The 20,817-nt window shown below is 44.6% G+C and overlaps 1 protein-coding gene across 2 annotated transcripts in view; it reads left to right on the top strand.

Annotated features, from left to right (window-relative positions):
• RYK (receptor like tyrosine kinase) overlaps positions 1 to 20,817 on the top strand; it is a 1,007,965-nt gene that overhangs the window by 949,701 nt on the left and 37,447 nt on the right. For both annotated transcript variants that reach the window (XM_069618057.1, XM_069618056.1), the window contains exon 14: positions 18,298 to 18,434. In XM_069618057.1, coding sequence (XP_069474158.1) covers positions 18,298 to 18,434 — 137 coding nt within the window. The remainder of the gene's footprint in view (positions 1 to 18,297; positions 18,435 to 20,817) is intronic.

Consider the following 20,817-nt stretch of genomic DNA (forward strand, 5'->3'; position numbering starts at 1 on the left):
ACGCAGCATTTAACATTTCCCATTTGGGGCTCTCGGGCTCCCCATGGGGAGCCCGAGAGCCCCAAATGGGAAATCAGCTGCAGGTAGAAACACTACACGGCATGTAAACATAACCGCGTGTGTTTCTGCCTGCTGTGGCTTTCACTTTGAGTCTCCGGTGCTCCTGGGAGCACCGGAGACCCAAAGTGATAGCCACAGCAGGCAGAAACACACGCGGTTGTGTTGGAAAACGCTGCGGTTTTAAAACTGCAGCGTTTTCCAACACAATAACGTTGTATTTATGTTTGCGATCGCTTCAAAAGCGACCGCAAACATAAATACAACGTTTTTAAAGCTGCGGTTTTTTTCTAAGTTTTCCGGGCTGGAGGAGCTAGTGCTTATTTTTTGTAAAAAAAATAAATAGCACTTACCGAGATTCAGCTGCAGCTTTCCTGCTCTGGCCCCCGGTCCGCGTCCTCCTAGTCCCGGCACTAATGAAGGGAAAGCCACCCAGCGGTAGACTTTGTTTACTACAGCTGGCTGGCTTTTCCTTCATTAGTGCCGCAAAAGCAAATGCCAGCACAGGAGGGCCTCCATTTCACAAAATGGCTGCGCCCCTGTGCTTGCTTTTTTGAATTTTGAGCTTGAATAGCTCAAAATTTTACATGGGAAGTTTTAAAACGGAGGATGCTAGTATTTATTTTTTTATGTTTCCTATCTATTTTTGAAATAAAAATTTTTACTAGACCATCCCTTTAAGGCTGTTCTGGCAGATGCCCTGGCCATAGCGCAGGACCTCATGGCATCTTCAGTCTCCCACATTGATGCAGCCAGCAGAGGGCTGTACCTTGGTGTCGAGATGAGAAGGACCGCGTGGATGGACACCACTATGTTTTCATCTGATGTGCAAGAGCGGATCCTGGATCTGCCCTTAGCAGCCATGGACCTTTTTCATTAGTCAACCAATGACGAGTTGACAAAGAGGAAAACCTCCACTCATACCGACAAGTACTTGGACATCCTGACAAAACCTGGAAAGAAATCCTTCCCTCAGTCTCAGGGCAGGATTGAGTTAGCCCGGCGTTTTCTCCAGCTTCAAGGGGTTCTTGGAACGTGGTGCACAGAGGCCTGACAGGTTGCCCAACGACAACAGGAGCAAGCAGCAGAGGACGTTGCACTGGTTTTTCCAGTCCCCCTTCTCTGATGCCAAGAAGCAGTGGTGATAAGATCCGGGAACACAGCTTGCATGTGGGGCGCCATTTGGCTCTGTTCCAGGATACCTGGAAGTCTTTTCAGCAACCCGTGGCTCCTATCCATATTCTCCATGGGCTTCAGTCTTCCTCTTCCTTTTCCTCTGCCATTCTCTACTCCTCTTCGTCAGATTGGGTCCGCTGCTCTTTTACGGAAGGTGCTTTCACTCTTGGAGATACAGGCGATGGAACCTGTTCGTCTGATACAGGGGCTCCGGGTACTATTCCAGGATTTTTGCTGTACCCAAGAACAACCAGGCTGACCTCAGGGTTGTCCTGGACCTGTCATTTCTAAATCTATATTTAGCACTGGAACACTGCTCCAAACGGCGATCATTACCCAGTCTGGTTTTCAGATGCTTGTATTGGTATTTAATCACAGGTCTCCACCTACGACTACCTCGTCACCAAGCTTTCTGACAACGGCCTTTGGTTGCATCAAATAACAAAAACTACAAACCTGGGTAAATAAATATAGTGGTAGCATCAGGGGATTTCACCAAAACCACGTTGGAGATCAATTAAACCTGCTCCAGGTCTACTGTAGCCAAGTTTTTACCTGCGTCTCTCTGTGGAACAGAAATCTCGGGACATACCAAGTCCCATTCACCAGCCACTGACGAGAACAAATTCATCAAAGCATTGCTTTTGCAGCCGAAAGGTGCACCCAGTGCTAGTTTGCACATGGAATGTAACCTCTATCCTATCGAGATATGCCATAAGATCCAAACCCCTATTTTATTGGGTAAGAATTTTGAGTTCCTTGAGCCTGTCAAAGTATAGGGAGGCACTATTTCATGTCAAGTCACTAGAATTCTCGACCTCCTGCCCATTGCTGAAGCACGTAAAATCTAGATTTGAATCTAGGTAACCTATGTGTGAGGAACTCATGTTGGCAACAAGTAAGACAGTCACAAGTGATCACAGTTCAAGGGTGTTTATTGAACAATGAATGCTGTATGCAGGTCGGAAAAATGCCTAATCTAAACCTAAATCTATGCTGTGAACAAGCGTCGACCATCAAATGAAAAAGAAAACGGCATTCCTAGTGGCGTTATGTCAAAAGAAAAGGCCTATACTAAAAAACGTATTGCTAAACCTCACAACTAATAAAATGGGTGTGGGATAGTTCTCAAGAAAAGAAAGAAGTGTTCTCAAATAATATGTCAGGACCCGATAGCCTGGGCCTCCCTTACCCTTGTTTTGTGCACTTGGTAAAATGGGAGTTTGGAGCAGAGTGCAGTGTAGGGCTTCTCCAGCACGAGACAACTGTTCCAATGGCAGTTCTCTGGACCGTGGATAGCCAAGTCTTGTTTCCTTTGAAAGTCTCTTGCCTTCGGGGCCTGACTCATTCAACTAATCAAAAGCAAAAGTTCCTTTAACAAACAAATGAAGTTCAGTTTCCAATGTTTGCTGGGTGATGGGTTCACCCCTGGGTCCTACTCTTCTGGGCGCTGACCCTTCTCAATTGTTTACCACAGTTTCACGCAGGGTTATGGCTTCATCCCTGAGTCCATATTCCAAGTGTACTGTGCACTCTTGTTTCTCAAGAATTTATATTGAATTCATTATATCTTAATCAACTAACATGTCAATAGTATATATTGTGGATTTTCAAGGTGCAGTGGAGAGACTCCAACCCTGGCATATGGGTTGTATACGGTAAACCTTATTAAAGAACAGTTCCCTAATTTGGGAACTCGCGTCCCCTGCACACTAATTGGCTCAATTAAAAAGCCCAACTTTCTAGGAAATGTTGATTAATAGTTTCAGGTTATTAGTAAGTAATTAAAAGTTTTGATCATCAGATATGTTGTATAATGTTCAATCTGTGATAATTTCCAAAGAATTCACTTCAAAGTCGTCTGTCTTCAGTTCAAGTCTTTTTATTTCCCAACATGTTTCGAGATTGTCGATTTCTTCTTCTGGGGCTGTTCTTTCTACAAGTAATATATTCAAGAATAATACAATTAGTATTTTTTTCAAAAAATCCCAGATATTTATATAATATCTAAATACTACATCTGTGTATTTTGGATAAATCCAAGTTACAAAAGAGGGGCGAAAACCCTATGTTCAGTTGTCAAACAAATGCTTTAAGAGAAGTCTTCCTTCTAAATTACACAAATCAGTTCAGTTTTCAAAGTTACCTTGAACTTGTTTATGATGTAATTGTTATATATATATATCAAGTGGAGAGTGAAACTGAGTCGCCATGAAGAATCCGAATTCGTAGAATGACTCAAATATTTAAGTATGAATTTGGATCATGGTATGCATGATCTCCTTTGGTTAAATATAATGTGTACAATTCCAATCAGTCCCAAAGTAACTTAAAATCTGTTGGTTGTGCCTACTTATGTAGATCATGGTGTTTGTCATACTTTAATTTCATACAGGTGCAAAAGAAGAAAAAACACTTAACAACTTTCGCAAAAGATAAAGTAGAATCATTCAAATGTTCATTAAGCACTAACCTGTGTTTTATTGTAAAAAAATGTGGGGGATAGAGTCCTATCTTTTCATCCGAGACCGTGTTCATATGTTAAAAGTATTCTTCTGTATTGTCTTCATTGCCTCATGAGATGCCTCAATAAATGATTAAGAAATATCATTTTTAGTATTCTTAAAATTCTAATACTCCATGTATAGAAACCATTTTCTCATAGGTCCACTACTTACTAGTGAAGTTTAAGTCCTGATTAGTCTATATGGAAGTATTTAGTAACAAATCTCTATTCCTTGGTGAGAATATCCGTTCCAACAGGGTCCTCACAAGTTGGGCGGTAACCCTTAAATGCAGCGGTAATGCTAGGACCGCTGCATTTAAGGGTCAGCCCAATCATGGGGTTGGCAGTATTTACCCCCAACTCTGAGCTGGCGGGAAATCCACCAGGAATTTGCTGATTTTCGGCGCTATCATAGCACAGTAATTCCGCTGGAAATTCCCCATTGGCTCCAATGGGGAATTCCCGAATGGGACCAATGGGGAATGACTGTTCCGCCAAAACTGTCATCCGGGGCTAATAGCGCCAGACCGGCTGGCTGTAGCGCTATTAGCGCGGGCGGTATCCTGGCGGGAATAGCGCCGGATCCCGCCCAACTCGTGATGAGACCCCAAGTGTATTAGCGAACTATTTAGTGTTATCAGTAAGAATTATAGCCTGGCAAGATATATCCAGGAAGTTCACTCCTAATGGGAGTATCATGAAATTACCTCAATTAGTTGAATCCTGTACAAGATTAAGTTTGCTAGGTGAGAGTGGCTGATGTCTTTCTCCTGCTTTATTCCAGTCCATATAGCGTTCTGTGATAAAGCGCAACACTGGTGTAAATAATTAAAGTAATCCTTGTGATATAAGAAGATGTGCCTAAATAGGGATTTCATTCCGTCCTCTAGGAGTTTGTTACCTGAAACAGGAACCGGCGTTTCCAAAAGGTCACCAGAGTAAACAAACGTCATTCAGTTATGATGTTAACATAATGTTGTAATAGTTCAAAATAGAGCATCTAATTCCCTGTGGTTTGTCATGTTTAAAATTCATTGGTCATGTTTGTAGTTAATACGTGGATTAATCATAAATATGTGTGATTGTGTTTTTATTGAGGACATGACCGTGTAAGATATAGGAGAATGTAATTGTTGTAAACTGTGCTGTCAAGAAATCATGCTGTTGACATACTAGTATCAAATTGGTTAAGGAGTTGGTCAATTATTCTAATAGTTAAGGAGCTAGTCAACTAATCTAAATGTTGTAAACTGAAAATGTGCCATCAGTACGTCTTGCTATAGACGTGCTAATATCAAATTAGTTAAGGAATTAGTCAGTTTATCTAATTTGTGAGACTGTCTTCCATGGTTGTTCTTGGGTGCTTAAAACGTTAGGGCAGCATAGTAATCTTGCAGTCCCTCAAAAGTATGAGAGGTGTAGACTGATATTAAACAATTTGGTAGCCAATGGGTTATAATTGTTTAGGTCCCAAAGATGGCCTATATGAATATGTGCCCATGCAAATCTCTCCTTACTCAGAAGACAAGGTCAAGAGCATTGTTCAAATTGGTTATCCTATTAAAGTGTTAACCTTGGCTGATGTGCTCCCCTTAGCTTAATCTACAAGTTAAAATGGTTAATCAAGGTGACAGATTATGTAAACATTGCTGTGAATATTTTTTAGGACCTAAAATAGCCTGATGCGTGGCTTAATATAATCCCATTCACTTGTCCTTCAACATCCAATTCTTTACAATTTTTCATTTAGTGTCCACAATCCAGCTGCCTGTACTGAGTGCACATTCTACCATTAGTAATAATAAGTATATAATTTCCCAAACTCTGATGTTGATAATTTAAAACCTGCGCTCACATGATTCTGACTGTTTCAGTGTAACTTAATATTATCTTGTTCACTTATCTATCTTGTTCACGCATCCACAATTCAGCTGCCTACTCAGAGTGCGCATTCTACCATCAGTGATGTTGAGTTAAACACAGTTTGTATATCTACGGCTGAGGGGGCCTCAGATCAATACCTGCCCTCTGTTTATAGTTATTAGACAAACACATGTTAAGTCTTATTGGTTATCATAACCAGTGTTTTCTTGATCATTGGTCTTAGTTCACTGGTTCTGTGGTCATTTCTCCCTTTCTCGAGTTCACAATATGTCCACGTCTATTTTATATCAATCCAACATTCTGTTTTTGCTTCATGTCTCAATTGGTGTGTTATTATCTCAATGTAGAACTGCTTATCATAATTTCTGTTCAAAGATATGGACCCAAGTGGTATTCCTCGTACAGGCCTAGTAGCGGGAGAGGGTGTACTACTTCCAAAATCAAGCATCGTAGTTGTGCTATTGTATGCTTATTGTCCCTGAAATGTCTGTAGATTGGGGATTTCACATTGCTTGTCCTGATGTTGGATTTGTGTTCCATCCAAGGCTATTTGGCTTTCCTCATTGTTTTTCCTACATTATATTTCCTGCATGGGCATTTTAGGGCATATATCACGTTTTTAGAGTCACATGTAGCAAAGTCTCATAGTTGGATCTTTTTTCCTGTATTTGGGTGTCTTATATGATCTCCTTTCATTAGATTTGAACAATGCTGGCAATTTAAACGGGCAAAAGTTCTGTTCTTTCGCTTATTCAGCACTGGTTGTCCCCCTCTTCTGGGCGCTGACCCTTCTCTCCTGTCTTCAGCAGGATTCACTTCCATTGGTTTCTCAATGTCTTCTCGATCAGTTAATAGTGTACATCCCTCTTAGGTTTTACGTCTGTCAACACTCTTTTTCTTGGGACTTTAGACTTTTGCGCCTCTTGGAGTTTGCTTCCCTGGTTTCCTCTCACTGTGGGATTCACTTCCCTTGCTCTCTCACAGTTTATAGATCAAAGTCTTTCGATTGTACGGGGATTTAGCTTGACCCTCAGTATAATCACTTTGACCTATTCGCTGGCTCTCCTATGGCCTTCTGGTATTTGTTGTTTTTCTCATATGGGGATTGACCAGTGTGCCTTGAGTTAGCACCCACGAGGTGCAGGTTTACCTTGCAGCTGGTTTCCCCCTTCAATACTTGTTAGTTCTTTAAACTTGGTTCAAACTTGCCACTTTGCGTTTCTCTCACTCAACACAGCCCGGTTGTTTTTGATTCTCCCCTCGACTCACTGCCTGTGATGAACCGTTTGACTTTTGGCTTTTCTGGAGTCATGGCCAGTACTACGGCGTGCGAGCTCCCCTCGCTCCTGCTTATCGGCATAGGCTTGTCCTGTGTACCGTTGACATCTGCTGCAAGACACTTGTGCTATTGTTTTCACGGTCTTAAGCTCTCCTCCACAAATGTTCAGCGGGTCTGGGACGAAAATTGGAAGGTCACTTATCTCCTCGCCACCTTCTAGATTCCTGCCGTCTTTCTCCTTCGTTTGAACTGCTGCGCCTGATTAGCTGGCCCGCTGTGCTGTCTGCCGTGCTTGTACTGTGCTCTCTGGCTCCACCTGTTATCTCTGTGGGGAAGGGAAAGGTGTGTGTGTGTGTGGGGACATGTCGGCTAAAAGGTTCTGGTGTTAGTCTGTTGTCTTTTGTGTTGTGCAAAGTGTTCTTGTTGAAAAGGGGGGGCGGGGAGTTTGGGGGCAGAGGTTTGGAATGTTCTATGTAAGAGGATGGGAAAAAGGTGTCATGGGGCGTGGGGGTACCGCATCTCACCAGTCAGTGTCCCATTCCCAGAGGACCTCCCCATACAGGTGATCCTTCCTCACTGGTCCACCCCCAGGAGCTGGATCCAATAGCGATGGCCGTGTCCTGGCCACCTGGATGACAGATCCCCAGGGACTAGCCGGGGAGACACCTTTTAGATTTCTCACATATGCAACTCAGCAAACTGCATGACTGGAGAATCCAAAGAGCTGGTTTGAAGCGCCAGCCTTGAGACAACAAGACCTTCCAAGGAGGAAGCTTGTTGCAAACTCAGCACTGGACAATTATATCTGAGGATGAAGCTAGCTTTTGGGTACGAAGAGTACTTGGACATTATAAGGCCAGGTTATGCCCGTAGCCTTTACATTAACTTTCAGATTGGCACGTTGAAGCTGGCTAGCTATACAAAGAATTGTCACGGGTCTTCTGAGACAATGTGCTTTATTTGTGGGACACGAGGAATCTCCAGCTAATTTCCTGCTAACTTGCCCTGGATATAAAGATCTCAGAATTCAATAACTTTCCCGTCATTAAGAGCTGCACATTTTCGACAGACTGGCGAAGCGTTGGCCTATTGTAAAAAAACAGATGATCTGAACATGGTGAACGTTGTTGCGAAATGTATACGCCGGGCATGGCTGAGGGAGAGCAAGGCTGAGGAGGGCAAGGCATCTGGAGACTATTGCCAATAACTAATGTGGTACAGCCCTAATATAGCATAAGCTCAAGGTCTGTTTTAACCGCCTGTGAACAAGCTGCACTAGGAAGTTCTTAAGCTTGTAAGTTCAGACACCAAGCCCATATTGGCTACATTGAGCTGTACGATTTTGGTTGGCGTGTAACTATGTTTCTGAGGCTTGTGGAATCTGCTTAGATCACATGCTGTGCATAGGCCGACATTTAGTGGAAGCTGCAGAGTATTAGTTTGTTTTTCGAAACTCAAAAATGGGCGTCGACACAGGGCGTGCCAGTAATACTATCCCTAGTGTGACGTCCACTGTACCCAATATCCCTCACGCGTCTAGGATCCTCAGATTGTTTTTTTCCGCCATACTGGTCGGAAGCATTTTGCGGAGTTCCCTGGCCTTAGCCATACTTTTGCTAAAATATTTAAAATATTAATCTATTGACATCCTTCCCCACCCCAACGTCGAACTTCGACACTCGACGCCGGCTGGAGAAGAAATCGACCGTCGGCTGCTGCAAGTAGGGAGAGTGGGGGGTTGTACATACTCTACACTCTTGGTATATAGATACACCTTATACATTTCCTACACTTAACAGCCCGCTGCCTCAAGGTGCGTATGGAGGGTACCCCTTTTCAATTCTGCCCCAAGTGCAATCGCAAATACCCTTGGGTCGACGGGCACGCCACGTGCAATCTCTGCTTGCCGAGGGACCACCCCGAAGCGAACTGCAGAGCGTGTAGTAGGTTTAAACCTAAGACACTTAAGGACCGTTCGACGAAGCGTTGGGCCCACCACGCCAGGCAGGCGGCCATGGCAGCGGAGGGCGCCTTCAGCGACGCCGTACTTTCGGACGGCGAGGGCATTACGCCATCAAAAGACAGCCGAGCGCAGGTCCCTGACCTCGGAAGGTCGTCCGGCAGGGCGGCTATTGGGAAGACCCCCGGCGACACAAGCGCTTCACACACTACACACACTAAGTCCAACCGAGACGCGACGACGTCGAGTTCTCGGAAAGAGGCACAAACAGAACGGTCCGATTCGGTGTCCTCTGGGCGCTCGCGATCAAGATCGCTGCATGACTCCAGGCAATCATCCACTCTTGCCAAGAGTGCCTCGCTCCCTAGGCTAACAGAAGTTCGATCGTCGGAAGACGAAGACGACTTCCACCCCCAGGCCGCGCTCCAGGAGTCGGAGCCCGCAGTCAAAATCAGCGAGGCCCCACGCTCGAAGGACAGGGACCCCACCCCCGATCCTCGATGCCAGGCGTCGAAAACCTCCGGAGCCACTAAAGGACAGGGAAAACATTTTTTCACTCACGGGGAGGGGGGGGAACAGCAGAAGAAGCAGCCTTTGCACTCTTCCACACCTGTGAAACACACCACTCCCCCTAAACAGACAGGCAAAACCAGGTCTGCTGATATGTCTAAAACCAGCAAATCTACTCAAGATAAATCCCATAGACTTGCTGAGAGAGTCATTCCCAGTTCCAGAAAATGGTCGAGTGAAGACATAGATAGGGTCATGTCAAGGATATCTTCTTTGGCTGATTTGTAGGATAAAAATCCAGAACATTTCCTCTCGTATGATCCACAAGGGGGCGACACCCTCAGGCTCTAATGATCCTATCCCCCGAGTAAAAAGCCCCGGTTTGAAACACCGATGAGGTCAGACCCCTTCGAGGTACAACCATGCTCAAGACCATACTCACTGTATCAAGGAGAGGCTTCCTTTGGTGAGGACCAAGAATTTGGCATGGTAGAAGAGCAAACCGGGACGGGCTACTATGGGGATGATGAGGACCAGGAAGAGGAAGAGGAAGACCCAGAAACATACTTAGTAGATTCCCCGGTAGAGATCGAAGCCCCGGTTACCGACTCCCCGGTCGATAACCAACCCCTCCTAAACGAGGTTCTCGCACGCGCAGCAGAACATTTCCATATTGACACCCACGGTGTCCAGGAGGAGAGGGACTTCGCAGAAGAGATTGTGGGAGAAAGGAGGCCTGTTGTCCAGACCATCCCTATCCTTAAGTCCATTCAGCGAAGAATAGACCCGTCCCTGGTGAACCCGAACCTCACCAGAGCAGTCAATCCCAGGGTTGAAAAACTTTTCAGGGCGGCCCAGTCTGACCCTCTCTATATAAGAGGACATCTGAAGCCAGACTCCCTAGTTGTCACCAACACTCGTAAGAGGGCTGGAACACCCTTGTCGTCGTCCGAAGCTCCTCCCGACAAGGAGAGCAAAAAACTATACGGTTTCGGCAGGAAAGTAGCCTCAACGTCTGCCTATCAAGCAAGGATTGCAAACTCCACCACCCTGTTGGCCAGCTACAACTGCCATCAGTGGGAAGAAGTCGCGGCACTCATAGCCTCTGCTCCTGAACCTTTAAAGGGCCAGTTATCTCGGATTTCCGCAAAGGGTAGAGCCGTGTCTGGTTGCATTTTGAAAGCAACCTTCGACGCCGCGGACAACGCAGGCAGATTGATAGCAGAAGGCACTGTTATCAAAAGACATGCGTGGTTACGGCAGTCTGGTTTTAAGGCAGAAACCCAGGCATCATTGTTGGACAGACCGGTGGAAACCGATCTGTTTGGTAAGGCGGTCGAAGATGCACTGAAGAATGCCAAGGATGAATACGAAACACTCAAGTCCCTTGGCCAGTTAATGAATAAACCCCCTAACCAGAGAGGGAATAGTAATTTTCGTCGCCCACGCGGCCAAAATTCCAAGAGAGGATCTAACTATTCCCAGGGGCAGGGTACACAGTGGAACAACAACCAACAGTCTACCCAGGGTTACGGCAGGGGTAATAGGAGAGGTAGTAGCAAAGGCCGAGGTAGCCCCAGCAAGGGAGGTGGCACGCCTCCACCAAAGCAGTGACGCTCAGTTCAGGGTCCCTTCTCACGCAACCCCAGTAGGGGGACGCATTTCCAACTTCACCCAGGCTTGGGAAGGGATCACATCAGACAGATGGGTGCTGTCAACAGTATCCACAGGATATTGTATAGAGCTACTGCAGCGTCCCCGGAACCATCCTCCACGACAAAGAGTACACTCTTTAGAACATCAGAAGATTCTCCTCGAGGAGATCGCCATTCTGCTAGAAAAGGACGCGATAGAACTCGTCCCGGGACACCAGGTAAACAAGAGTATTTATTCAACTTACTTCCTTGTGCCAAAGAAAGATTTGACAATGCGCCCAGTATTGGATTTACGGCCTGCCCACAAGTATGTCAAGCCCCAAAAGTTTTGTATGACCACGCTACAAGAGGTAATCCCCCTCCTAAAAAAGGGGGATTACATGGCAACCTTGGATATGAAAGATGCTTATTTTCATATTTCCATGTTCCCAGCGCACAGAAAGTAGTTGCGCTTCAAGGTGGACAGTCGACACTACCAATTCAAGGTACTGCCCTTCGGGATAGCTTCAGCACCAAGGGTATTCACCAAGGTACTGGCGGTGGCGGCTGAACACCTACGCAGGGAGGCAATCCCAGTGTACCCTTATCTGGACGACTGGCTCATAACGGGGGAAACCCCAGGAATTTGCAGGATAAACATTCAAAGGACTATCGACCTCCTCCACGAGTTAGGCTTCTCAATCAACGAGAAAAAGTCAAGCCTGGTGCCAAGCACCTCCAAACAATTCCTTGGAGCAATCCTAGATACTCAAGAGGGATTGACCTTTCCTTCAGAAGAAAGAATTCGGAATATACTACTGCAAATTCCGCATTATCAGTCCGATCAACAAATAACGGTACGCAAAGCAATGCGTTTACTGGGCATGATGGCGTCATGTATTTACCTGGTCCGCCACGTGCGCCTGCGTCCCATGCAGGAATGGTTGGCGAAACAGTGGTCTCAGGCAAGTGGTCAGTGGGACGATCTAGTGGTCGTTTCGCCAACACTGGTACAAAGCCTTCACTGGTGGACAAGAGAGAATCTCGCACAGGGGAAACCCTTTTACGATCCCGAAGTACAGGCAGTAGTCACTACAGATGCATGTCTGACGGGGTGGGGAGCTCACCATCTCCACCACACAGCTCAGGGTCTCTGGTCTCACTCAGTGGCCAAGAACCACATCAACCTGCTAGAGCTTCTGGCAGTATTCAGAGCGCTTCAAGCGTTCGAGCCCCACCTACTAAACCTGTCAGTGCAAATCCGGACGGACAGCACAACAGCCATGTTCTACCTGAACAAGCAAGGAGGGACTCGCTCGCCAAATCTGTCCAGGCTTGCCCAGAAAATCTGGATATGGGCACTCAGACGGAACATCTTCCTGTCATCACAACATGTTCCAGGGGAGCTCAATTCCCTAGCGGATGCTCTGAGCAGAGACTCCCTCCCAGAGGAACACGAATGGGTTCTACACAGAGAGGTCGTAGAAGATATCTTCTCTCAGTGGGGTTTCCCCACTATAGACCTATTCGCCACAAGCGAAAACAGACAATGCCCAGGATTTGCATCCAGGTTCCCCCAACCAGACTCCCAGGGGAACGCCCTGTGGATGAACTGGTCAGGGATGTTTGCGTACGCTTTTCCACCAACTCCTCATCAGGAAAGTGGTGAACAAGATGAACAAAGAGTCGATGACGCTCGTCCTAGTTGCTCCCATGTGGGCAAGACAACCGTGGTTCCCACACCTATGCAGGATGGCGGTGTGCGAGCCCATCAAACTTCCAGCCTGGTACAACCTACTGTCCCAGCACCAAGGTCAAACAGTGCACCAGCAACCCAACTCAATGAACCTGGCAGCATGGCTCCTGAGGTCATAGAGTTTGGACATCTCAATTTGCCACAGAGGTGTATGGACATCCTAAACGAATCTAGGAAACCAAACACAAGGCACTGTTACTTTGACAAGTGGAAGAGGTTTGTTATCTGGTGCCAGAGTAGACAAATCAACCCGGTTGATTGCACTCCTTCCACTATTGTTACATACATGCTCCACCTGCTAGATGCAGGATTGGTTTTTAACTCACTGAAAGTACACCTGGCAGCCCTGTCGGCTTACACCACTTCCCATAGCAAGGTTTCGTGGTGGAAAGCACCAGTAATTAAAGCCTTCATGGAAGGAGTAAAGAGACTTCACCCTCCTATTTCAAACCCACCACCAGGGTGGGACCTTAATGTGGTGCTAGCCAAGCTCATGGGCCCCCCTTTCGAACCCATGCATAAAAGCAGTCTCAAACTCCTGACTTATAAAACGGCCTTCTTAGTAGCTATTACTTCTATAAGAAGGGTCACTGAAATTCAGGCTCTGCAAGTGCAGGATCCCTTCTTTACTGTCCATAAAGACAAACTGGTTTTACGCACACACCCTAGGTTCTCACCTAAATTTATATAAAAATTCCATGTAAACCAGTCCATCGAGCTTCCGGCTTTCTTCCAGGACCCGCAAAGCTCGGCTGAGGTGAAACTACACACCCTAGATGTGTGTAGGGCGGTCCTCTACTATGTAAATAAAACCAGATCGCTAAGAAAAACAGACCAACTGTTTGTCTCCGTAGCTACAGGCAGAGAGGGGGATCGCGTCTCTAAAGGTGCCATCTCGAAGTGGATTATTAACTGTATCCAGCTGTGTTAGTCACTCTCTGAAAGAACTCTGCCTTTCACGCCAAGAGCCCACTCTACTAGAGGCATTGGGGCCACTCTGGCTTTCATTGCAAATGTACCCCTTGACACCATTTGTAAAGCAGCTACTTGGAGCTCTATTCACACTTTTACTCAGCATTACTGCATTGACACCAATTCCAAGGCAGATACACAAGTGGGACAAGCGGTTCTACGACATTTATTTGCTCATGACCCTTCTCACATCCCACCTCCTTCTTCAGGTACTGCTCGCTAATCTATGCACAGCATGTGATCTAAGCAGATTCCACAAGCCTCAGAAGGGATACATTACTCACCGTAATAGTATTTCTGATGCTTGTATCTGCTTAGATTCACATGCGACCCACCCTTCCTCCCCTCTGAGAGAAGGCGCATGATTGCTTGTAGTCTTACCTTTCTGTCTATCTGCTTGGATTATCTGTACTCACGCTACTCCCCATGCTACCTCATGTCAGAAAAAATACAATCTGAGGATCCTAGACGCGTGAGGGATCTTGGGTACAGTGGACGTCACACTAGGGCCAGTATTACTGGCACGCCCTGTGTCGACGCCCATTTTCGAGTTTCGAAAAACAAACTGTAATACTCTGCAGCTTCCACTAGATGTCGGCCTATGCACAGAATGTAAATCTAAGCAGATACAAGCATCAGAAATAAGATTACGGTGAGTAATGTATCCCATACTCCCTCTAAATTAAACTGTTTTTTAAACATTTTTTTAATTTAAAGTGCGTTTTTGGATGGCTAGCATCCTTTTCACACTTACACAAATACACGTTTACATTTATGCTTTTAAAATACATAATAAAACAGTTCATAGAACTAACATGTAAAAACCAATATTAAACAGAAAAATAGGATTTAAAAACGATCACCACTAACACTCATTTGTTTACATGCCACCTCCCATACATGCATTGCCGCTGTTTAGTACTGAAGAGTCAGCTCCAAACAATGAGCACCAAAAAACATCTGAGATAGGGTCATTATATTTCTCATATGCGCGCTTGTATGTGGTTTCTAAAACCTTGCATTGTGTTAAGACATGTCTCGCTGACTATGGTTTTTCCACAGAGTCTGCATAGCCTTCGATTCCAATTAATGCCTCTCCATGCTCCGGTGTTCTCTAACACGTTCATTGTTTGGAGCCTAACTGACAGAATAAACCTAATCTTTGCCCGATAGCGTCTCTTTGTCAAGGAAGGCTTTGGGCTACTTCTGTCAAAAGCTTGTCTAACATATTCCTTGAACTTTTTCAGCGCATTTAAATATTTTAATTTTTGTATTTATCTTATAAATGATTATCTAACATTTTATGATATGTTGGTTTAATATCTCCTGTCTCCAAAAGGCAAAATATCACTGGTCGAAATGTAACTTTTATGTTGTATTTTATGGTTATGATTTTTTTGTTACTTTCATTGCTTAATAGCCAAATAAAGGTGTTTGATGGATGATTTATTATCACATGCACTCATTCAACCCTTCCGTCGTTAGGCACACAACAAATTAGGGCCATTTCCCCAGGATACATATGGGAGCTTTGTAGGTAAACCCACAAAACCGCATCTAAGGTTGTACTAAGCCCTCACTTATGACCGAAAACAATCTAAGGGCGTAAGCACAGAGTCGCACTTTGGGTATCTGCACAAATAGGGTAGTGATAGTAGGACCTGAACTCCTCTGTTGATGCCAACTTTTACTTTGGAAATAAACAACATTGGGCCGGGAGGATAGCGAGACCAATGCTGAGCAACAGTTGTTCATATCGAGTCCCACTCTTGGAGACTGATCTCCAGTATCAAGCGCATAACAAAAAATGAATACTCTGGACCTAGCAATAGATGGCAGAATATGAAAAGCATTCATATATATCTCCAAAGCATGAACAACATGCGTAAATGAGTATTGTTTTTCAACTCTTTAGTTCAGGTTATGTCAAACTTTACCTGGGAAAATGTAAAAATTGTTTCCTCCTGAAAATTCACCATATTTGACATGCAGGTGTGATCTGGCCAAATTCAGCAAAGTTTCATTAAGGTTTTTAGGCCCAAAATGATGGCTAAGAACATATATTTTGCAGGGAAAATAACTCTCTAGCCCAACGCACCTCAATATTGTCTGCTTGGATTTTCAAGAACTTTGGTGTACACATAGGCTTTAGGCGGATGTATTGCATATTGTGTACATTGTGAAAATATGATCCGCCAAATTCTAGAAATATATTTAAGGCCAAAAAAAGTCAGTATTTCTGTACATGCCTATTGGGTGCAGAGGGCCAAATGAAATGAGGTTTATATTGCCCAACTCACGCTAACCTCTTCAACAAGCACACATAACAAGGAATGGGTATATATTAAGTTCGGAGGGACAAAAGTAAGTGAGGGATATACTGTGGAGCATAAATCATCTTCCAGTTCTCTTTGCACTGACAGCCATTCGAAGCCAGAGTGCAGTTTAAGTCTTTGTGCCTTGTTCTCAGAGATTTCCACCACACTGGCCCACGTGTTGATAGGAAACATGCATCCCTTATCTACAGCTCACCAGTCCATTGCCTCCTCAATGGCTCTGACTGTTCCAACCTACATGCTCAAGAAATGGCAATCCAGTGAATAGTCGCCTTGGGAAAGGTCACCAGGGGGCGACATTTCCCCAAGTTTGCACTCCCATGAAATTCATGCACTTTGCCAAAATATTCTAGGACGGGAGTATATAATATAGCTTTATAGACCTGCAGCGAGGGCTGTACCGGGCATTATGGGCCCTGGGGACCGAGTTAATGGCCCGAGTGAAGTGATGGCCTTTAACGAGGAATGAGGGACCATAACGCCTGGTATACCGCCCGGGTTGCAGGTTTATAAAGCTATTGGAACACCCTCAGTGTTTAATTAAAGTAGAATAAATGAGACTTGTTTAATTGAAATACAAAAAAGAGCACAATGGTAAATGTTGCAGACATTTAGCATTTTGCTGTTTTTTGTACTTCAATTAAACAAGTCTCATTTTTTTGTATGGGGTGGTGGAAATATCTGCTTTTTGTTGATTATGCTGCTGCTCATGGCCTCAGAGCTGTGACGAAATGGGCCCTGTCGCGGTGGATCATTCGCTGCATCTCAGAGTGCTATAAGCTGGATGGAAAAATTTGCCTAAAGGCTCATTCTGCCATAGGGCTGACTGCCACCTCTGCCCTCCAACGTGTAGTCACTGTTCTGTACATTTGACATGGCATCTCTGCACACATTTGCAATGCATTACTGCTTGGATTCTCTGTCAGGACAGGTTACGTCTTTTGGTAGAGCAGTCCTTCAGTTTTCTGGTGTGGGTGGTTTTCTTGCTCTCCTGCCTCCTCCAGATCAACGTACTGCTATAGGAGTCTAATAGAAATGGGACCTCCATGGGAGGAAGGAATACATTGGAACCGCAAATTACTTGCCTCTCTCATGTTCTTTCTGATGGATGCTCCTCCCACGGATTCCACATTACCTGCCCAATCTATCCCATTTGGCAGATAACTAGCACTCCTTGATTCAGCGGTCCCTCGGCATCCGAGTTCTAGGAAATGAGTGGAAGTACGTCATGAGGTGCAGCTCCTCAAGAACTACTGGCCCCTGACGTGATGACTCATGTAGAAGCATGTGGCAGCCCCCCCCCCTGCACTCCCTGGCAGCGTTAAGTTTCTAAAGAACAGGCGTGCTGGGATATGGCTATCAAAGATGAGGAATCCATGGAAAGAACATTCATCAAAAAGAACATTACTGAGAGGTAAGTAATATGTTCATCTCACTCTTTCTTTGGGATGTTGAGATCCAAGACAGTCATTTTCTAATAGTAGGTGAACATTTTGATTTAAAATTGGCTTACATCTGTTTGCCCAAATGCAATTGGAGGCCATCCCTAATCCTGTAAGTGACATTCATCAATGTGCTGTTTTCTATACCTTCTAAAAAGAAAAGTGGAGCAGAGAATGTAATCTCTAATTGCAAAAGGTTTATGGCTATAGGTTGTAGAATTATCCTAACCACTGGCAGTTGTGGATAATTCCCTTCCAGGTCATTGTTTCTTTCAGCATGTCATTGCAGCACAGAAGGGGAACAATCATATGCAAATCAGGCTTGTTCTCACCTCAAAATGGACAGTGCAGCCCAAACTATTAGGTCACATCTCTTCAGTATATGTTTTGGCCTCATTGGGCATCAGGAGTGATGTGTAACTTGGGTCACCAGGCACAGCAGGCTTATGACACTCGTCTAGGCATACCCCATCTTACTTGCAGTGACAAATGCAAACCTTGACCTTGATGGCTGGTAGGTTATGAATTTATCTTACTGGCATTTGTAAGACTGTCCATTTGTTGCACATAAGGACACCAAGGTCTATCATTGCTGGAAAATTGAATGCGTTACTTTGTCTTTTTTTTTTTCTGCGCACATGGCTATTTTGTAAAATGTGTACCAGAGTGTGAAATACTTATGTACACAGTAGTAGACACAGTATGTCTGAACTATGGATATTACATTTATTTGGCTGTCATTACTGTAGTTGTGCTTAAGGAAACAATGTTCTTCTTTTCATCAGTGGGCGTTTGGGGTTACCCTGTGGGAGCTGATGACGCTGGGACAGACACCTTATGTCGACATAGATCCTTTTGAGATGGCTGCATATCTAAAAGATGGTTACAGAATAGCTCAACCAATCAACTGCCCTGATGAACTGTAAGTTACCTTTTCATGGGATTATTCTTGGTGCATATACATTTGATATTGGTGTTCAATTCAATAAGTTTGAAAGCATAAAATTAAATCAACCAGAATGCTAATCAGGCGGAAGAGGTAAGGTGGTTACAGATGAGGTGATGAAGGGTTGTAAGCCTGTGATTAATATCAAAAGAAACCTTTCATTTAAACAAAAAGGCCTGAGAGACAGTTTCTGATGCTGAAGGAAGAAGGGCCACCAGTGTGACGTAGTGGAGTGTGGGCTATCCTATGGTTATGTTAAAAGAAAGTATGCACCGCAGGATGGGAAACATAAATTGAAAGACTGGACCGAATATGGGGAAAAGAGATGTTGGGACAGCTGTCGAAGGAAAGGCACTTTCGACATATTAACTAATTGCATGCATCAAGAAAATACAAATCTCAAACTTTAATTGTAGAACCTAAGCACATAGCAATACAAAATGTTTTATTTTTGTACGTTTAATGTTTGAGATTTAGTTTCAAAAATATAATTGTTTTTACAGATGTATAGTAATGTCAATAGTTTGTTGCTGGCAGTGCATAAAACGGCTTTAAAAGGTTGTGGCTTGCAGAGGCGTTGCTGGGGGTGCGGGGGGTTCCGGGTGCTATAGGCCCAGATATTTTGGTTGTAGCCCCAGGTAGAAGCTCAGTGGGGGGGGGGGGCACCAACCTAAAGGCTAGCTTGCCCAAGTCCCGACAATCCCGACATTAGCATATTGACACATGGCTAGTATTTATGTCCTTCGTTCATGGTGTAACATTGGATGGGTTAATTTGGATTGCCTATTCACATATATTTAAGAGATTAAAATACACCATAGCATTCTGTAAGAAAAAATGTTATAAGAGGCCTGTGAAGAAGAAAAGTGTAACCAGGGAATGTGTCAAATGTATTGGATTTGGTAATGTGGGAGTTAATGTTGTTTTTCCCGGCAGGTTGTGTCTATAAATTATGTCTTATGTATATTTGTTGTACTACTTGGTGTAATTTTAGAATCTGGGTTTTGTGCATTAAATCTTTTCCCTTTTGGAAATTTCTCGTTGCTTACGAGTATTTCTCTTGGTTTTCGTTACACATTTTTCTTTTTGCAAGTGGTGGTTAGAAAATGGCAAGGTTTGGTATGTTTTAGTGTAGGAAGGGAAATGGTTTCACTGAGATAAGAACTCAGTATTTGTTTGGTTTTCCACCCTCAGGAGGAAGCACATTTGGATTTTTCCAAGCATGGGTTTTTTCTCCACTTTTCTGGCGTGTGAGAGAAGAAACGGACAGGAGCAGAAATTAGGTTGCACCCGATCCTAGCTACACCTTTCGAATGGATTGTTTTCTTCCACAAATTCCTCATTTTTTATATATCCAAGTCTGCTTGCAGCTTTTTTCTGAATTTGTTTTCATAGAGTTGAGCATTGTGCAGCATAGAGTCGTGGACTTCGACTGCCTCCACAACGTACCTCGCTGTGATGTAAGATGCTGGTGTATGAAGCACACGTGTTGTCCGTTACCATAAGTTCAGTTTTTTCTGCATTGCTGCATGCTTCAGGGTTTTCGCCTCGGTGAAAATTCAGCTGCGTTTCACTTCGATCAAGACTGATTCAATACTCATTCGAACATTTCCTGGACAATGAAGACTGGTTTTAAGCAGTGTGCACACTGTGGGGAAAAATGTCCATAAACGACCCTCACTGTGTCTGTGGTGTTTGGGGACAGGCCACAATGTGGACGAATGTGGCTGTCAATCCATGACAATGAAGGCCTTGCGTTCAAGGAAGGGGAAACCTGAAGCAGGTAAGCCCTCTCCCAAATCTCCATCCAAAACAAATCGTCCTCTTGACTCGAGAGGTATCCCCAGAGAAAAAGCATCCTAAACATCGGAGACACTAGAGATCACAATTCTAGTCATCGTCTTCTCACAAGAAAAGTAAGAAGCGATGTTGCTGGTCCTCGTTGACTTCTTCCTGCTCCGCCAATAGTCTTGTTCCCCGAGAAATATTTTACTCCTGACGAATGGGGAAGATTTCCACTTAAAAATGCTTGACATTTTCAGAGGCAAGCTCCACCAAGTGCCCCTCGCATGGAGTCGGGGAAGTCGATTCACCCTTCCACATCTACGAAGACCAGTAGGGAGTCTGATGTGTTTGCTTCTTGTGCGCCTAATAGCCCGGGAAGAGAGGCTCCTCGACACAAGTCGAACAAGCCTTCATCGTCTAGTAAGAAAAAGCCAACTGATTCCTCCTCAAAGCCGCCTTCTCCGTTCTTGAAGCTTTCATTCAAAGTGTCAAAACAGTCGAGTTTGTCCCCTGAACCATCAAGGCACGTAATCCACTTTAAACCGTCGAAGCATTCAAAGCTGTCGACACATTC

Source organism: Ambystoma mexicanum, chromosome 10 (assembly GCF_040938575.1).
Source record: "Ambystoma mexicanum isolate Mex_15411 chromosome 10, UKY_AmexF1_1, whole genome shotgun sequence".
NCBI classification, from domain to species: Eukaryota; Metazoa; Chordata; class Amphibia; order Caudata; family Ambystomatidae; genus Ambystoma; species Ambystoma mexicanum.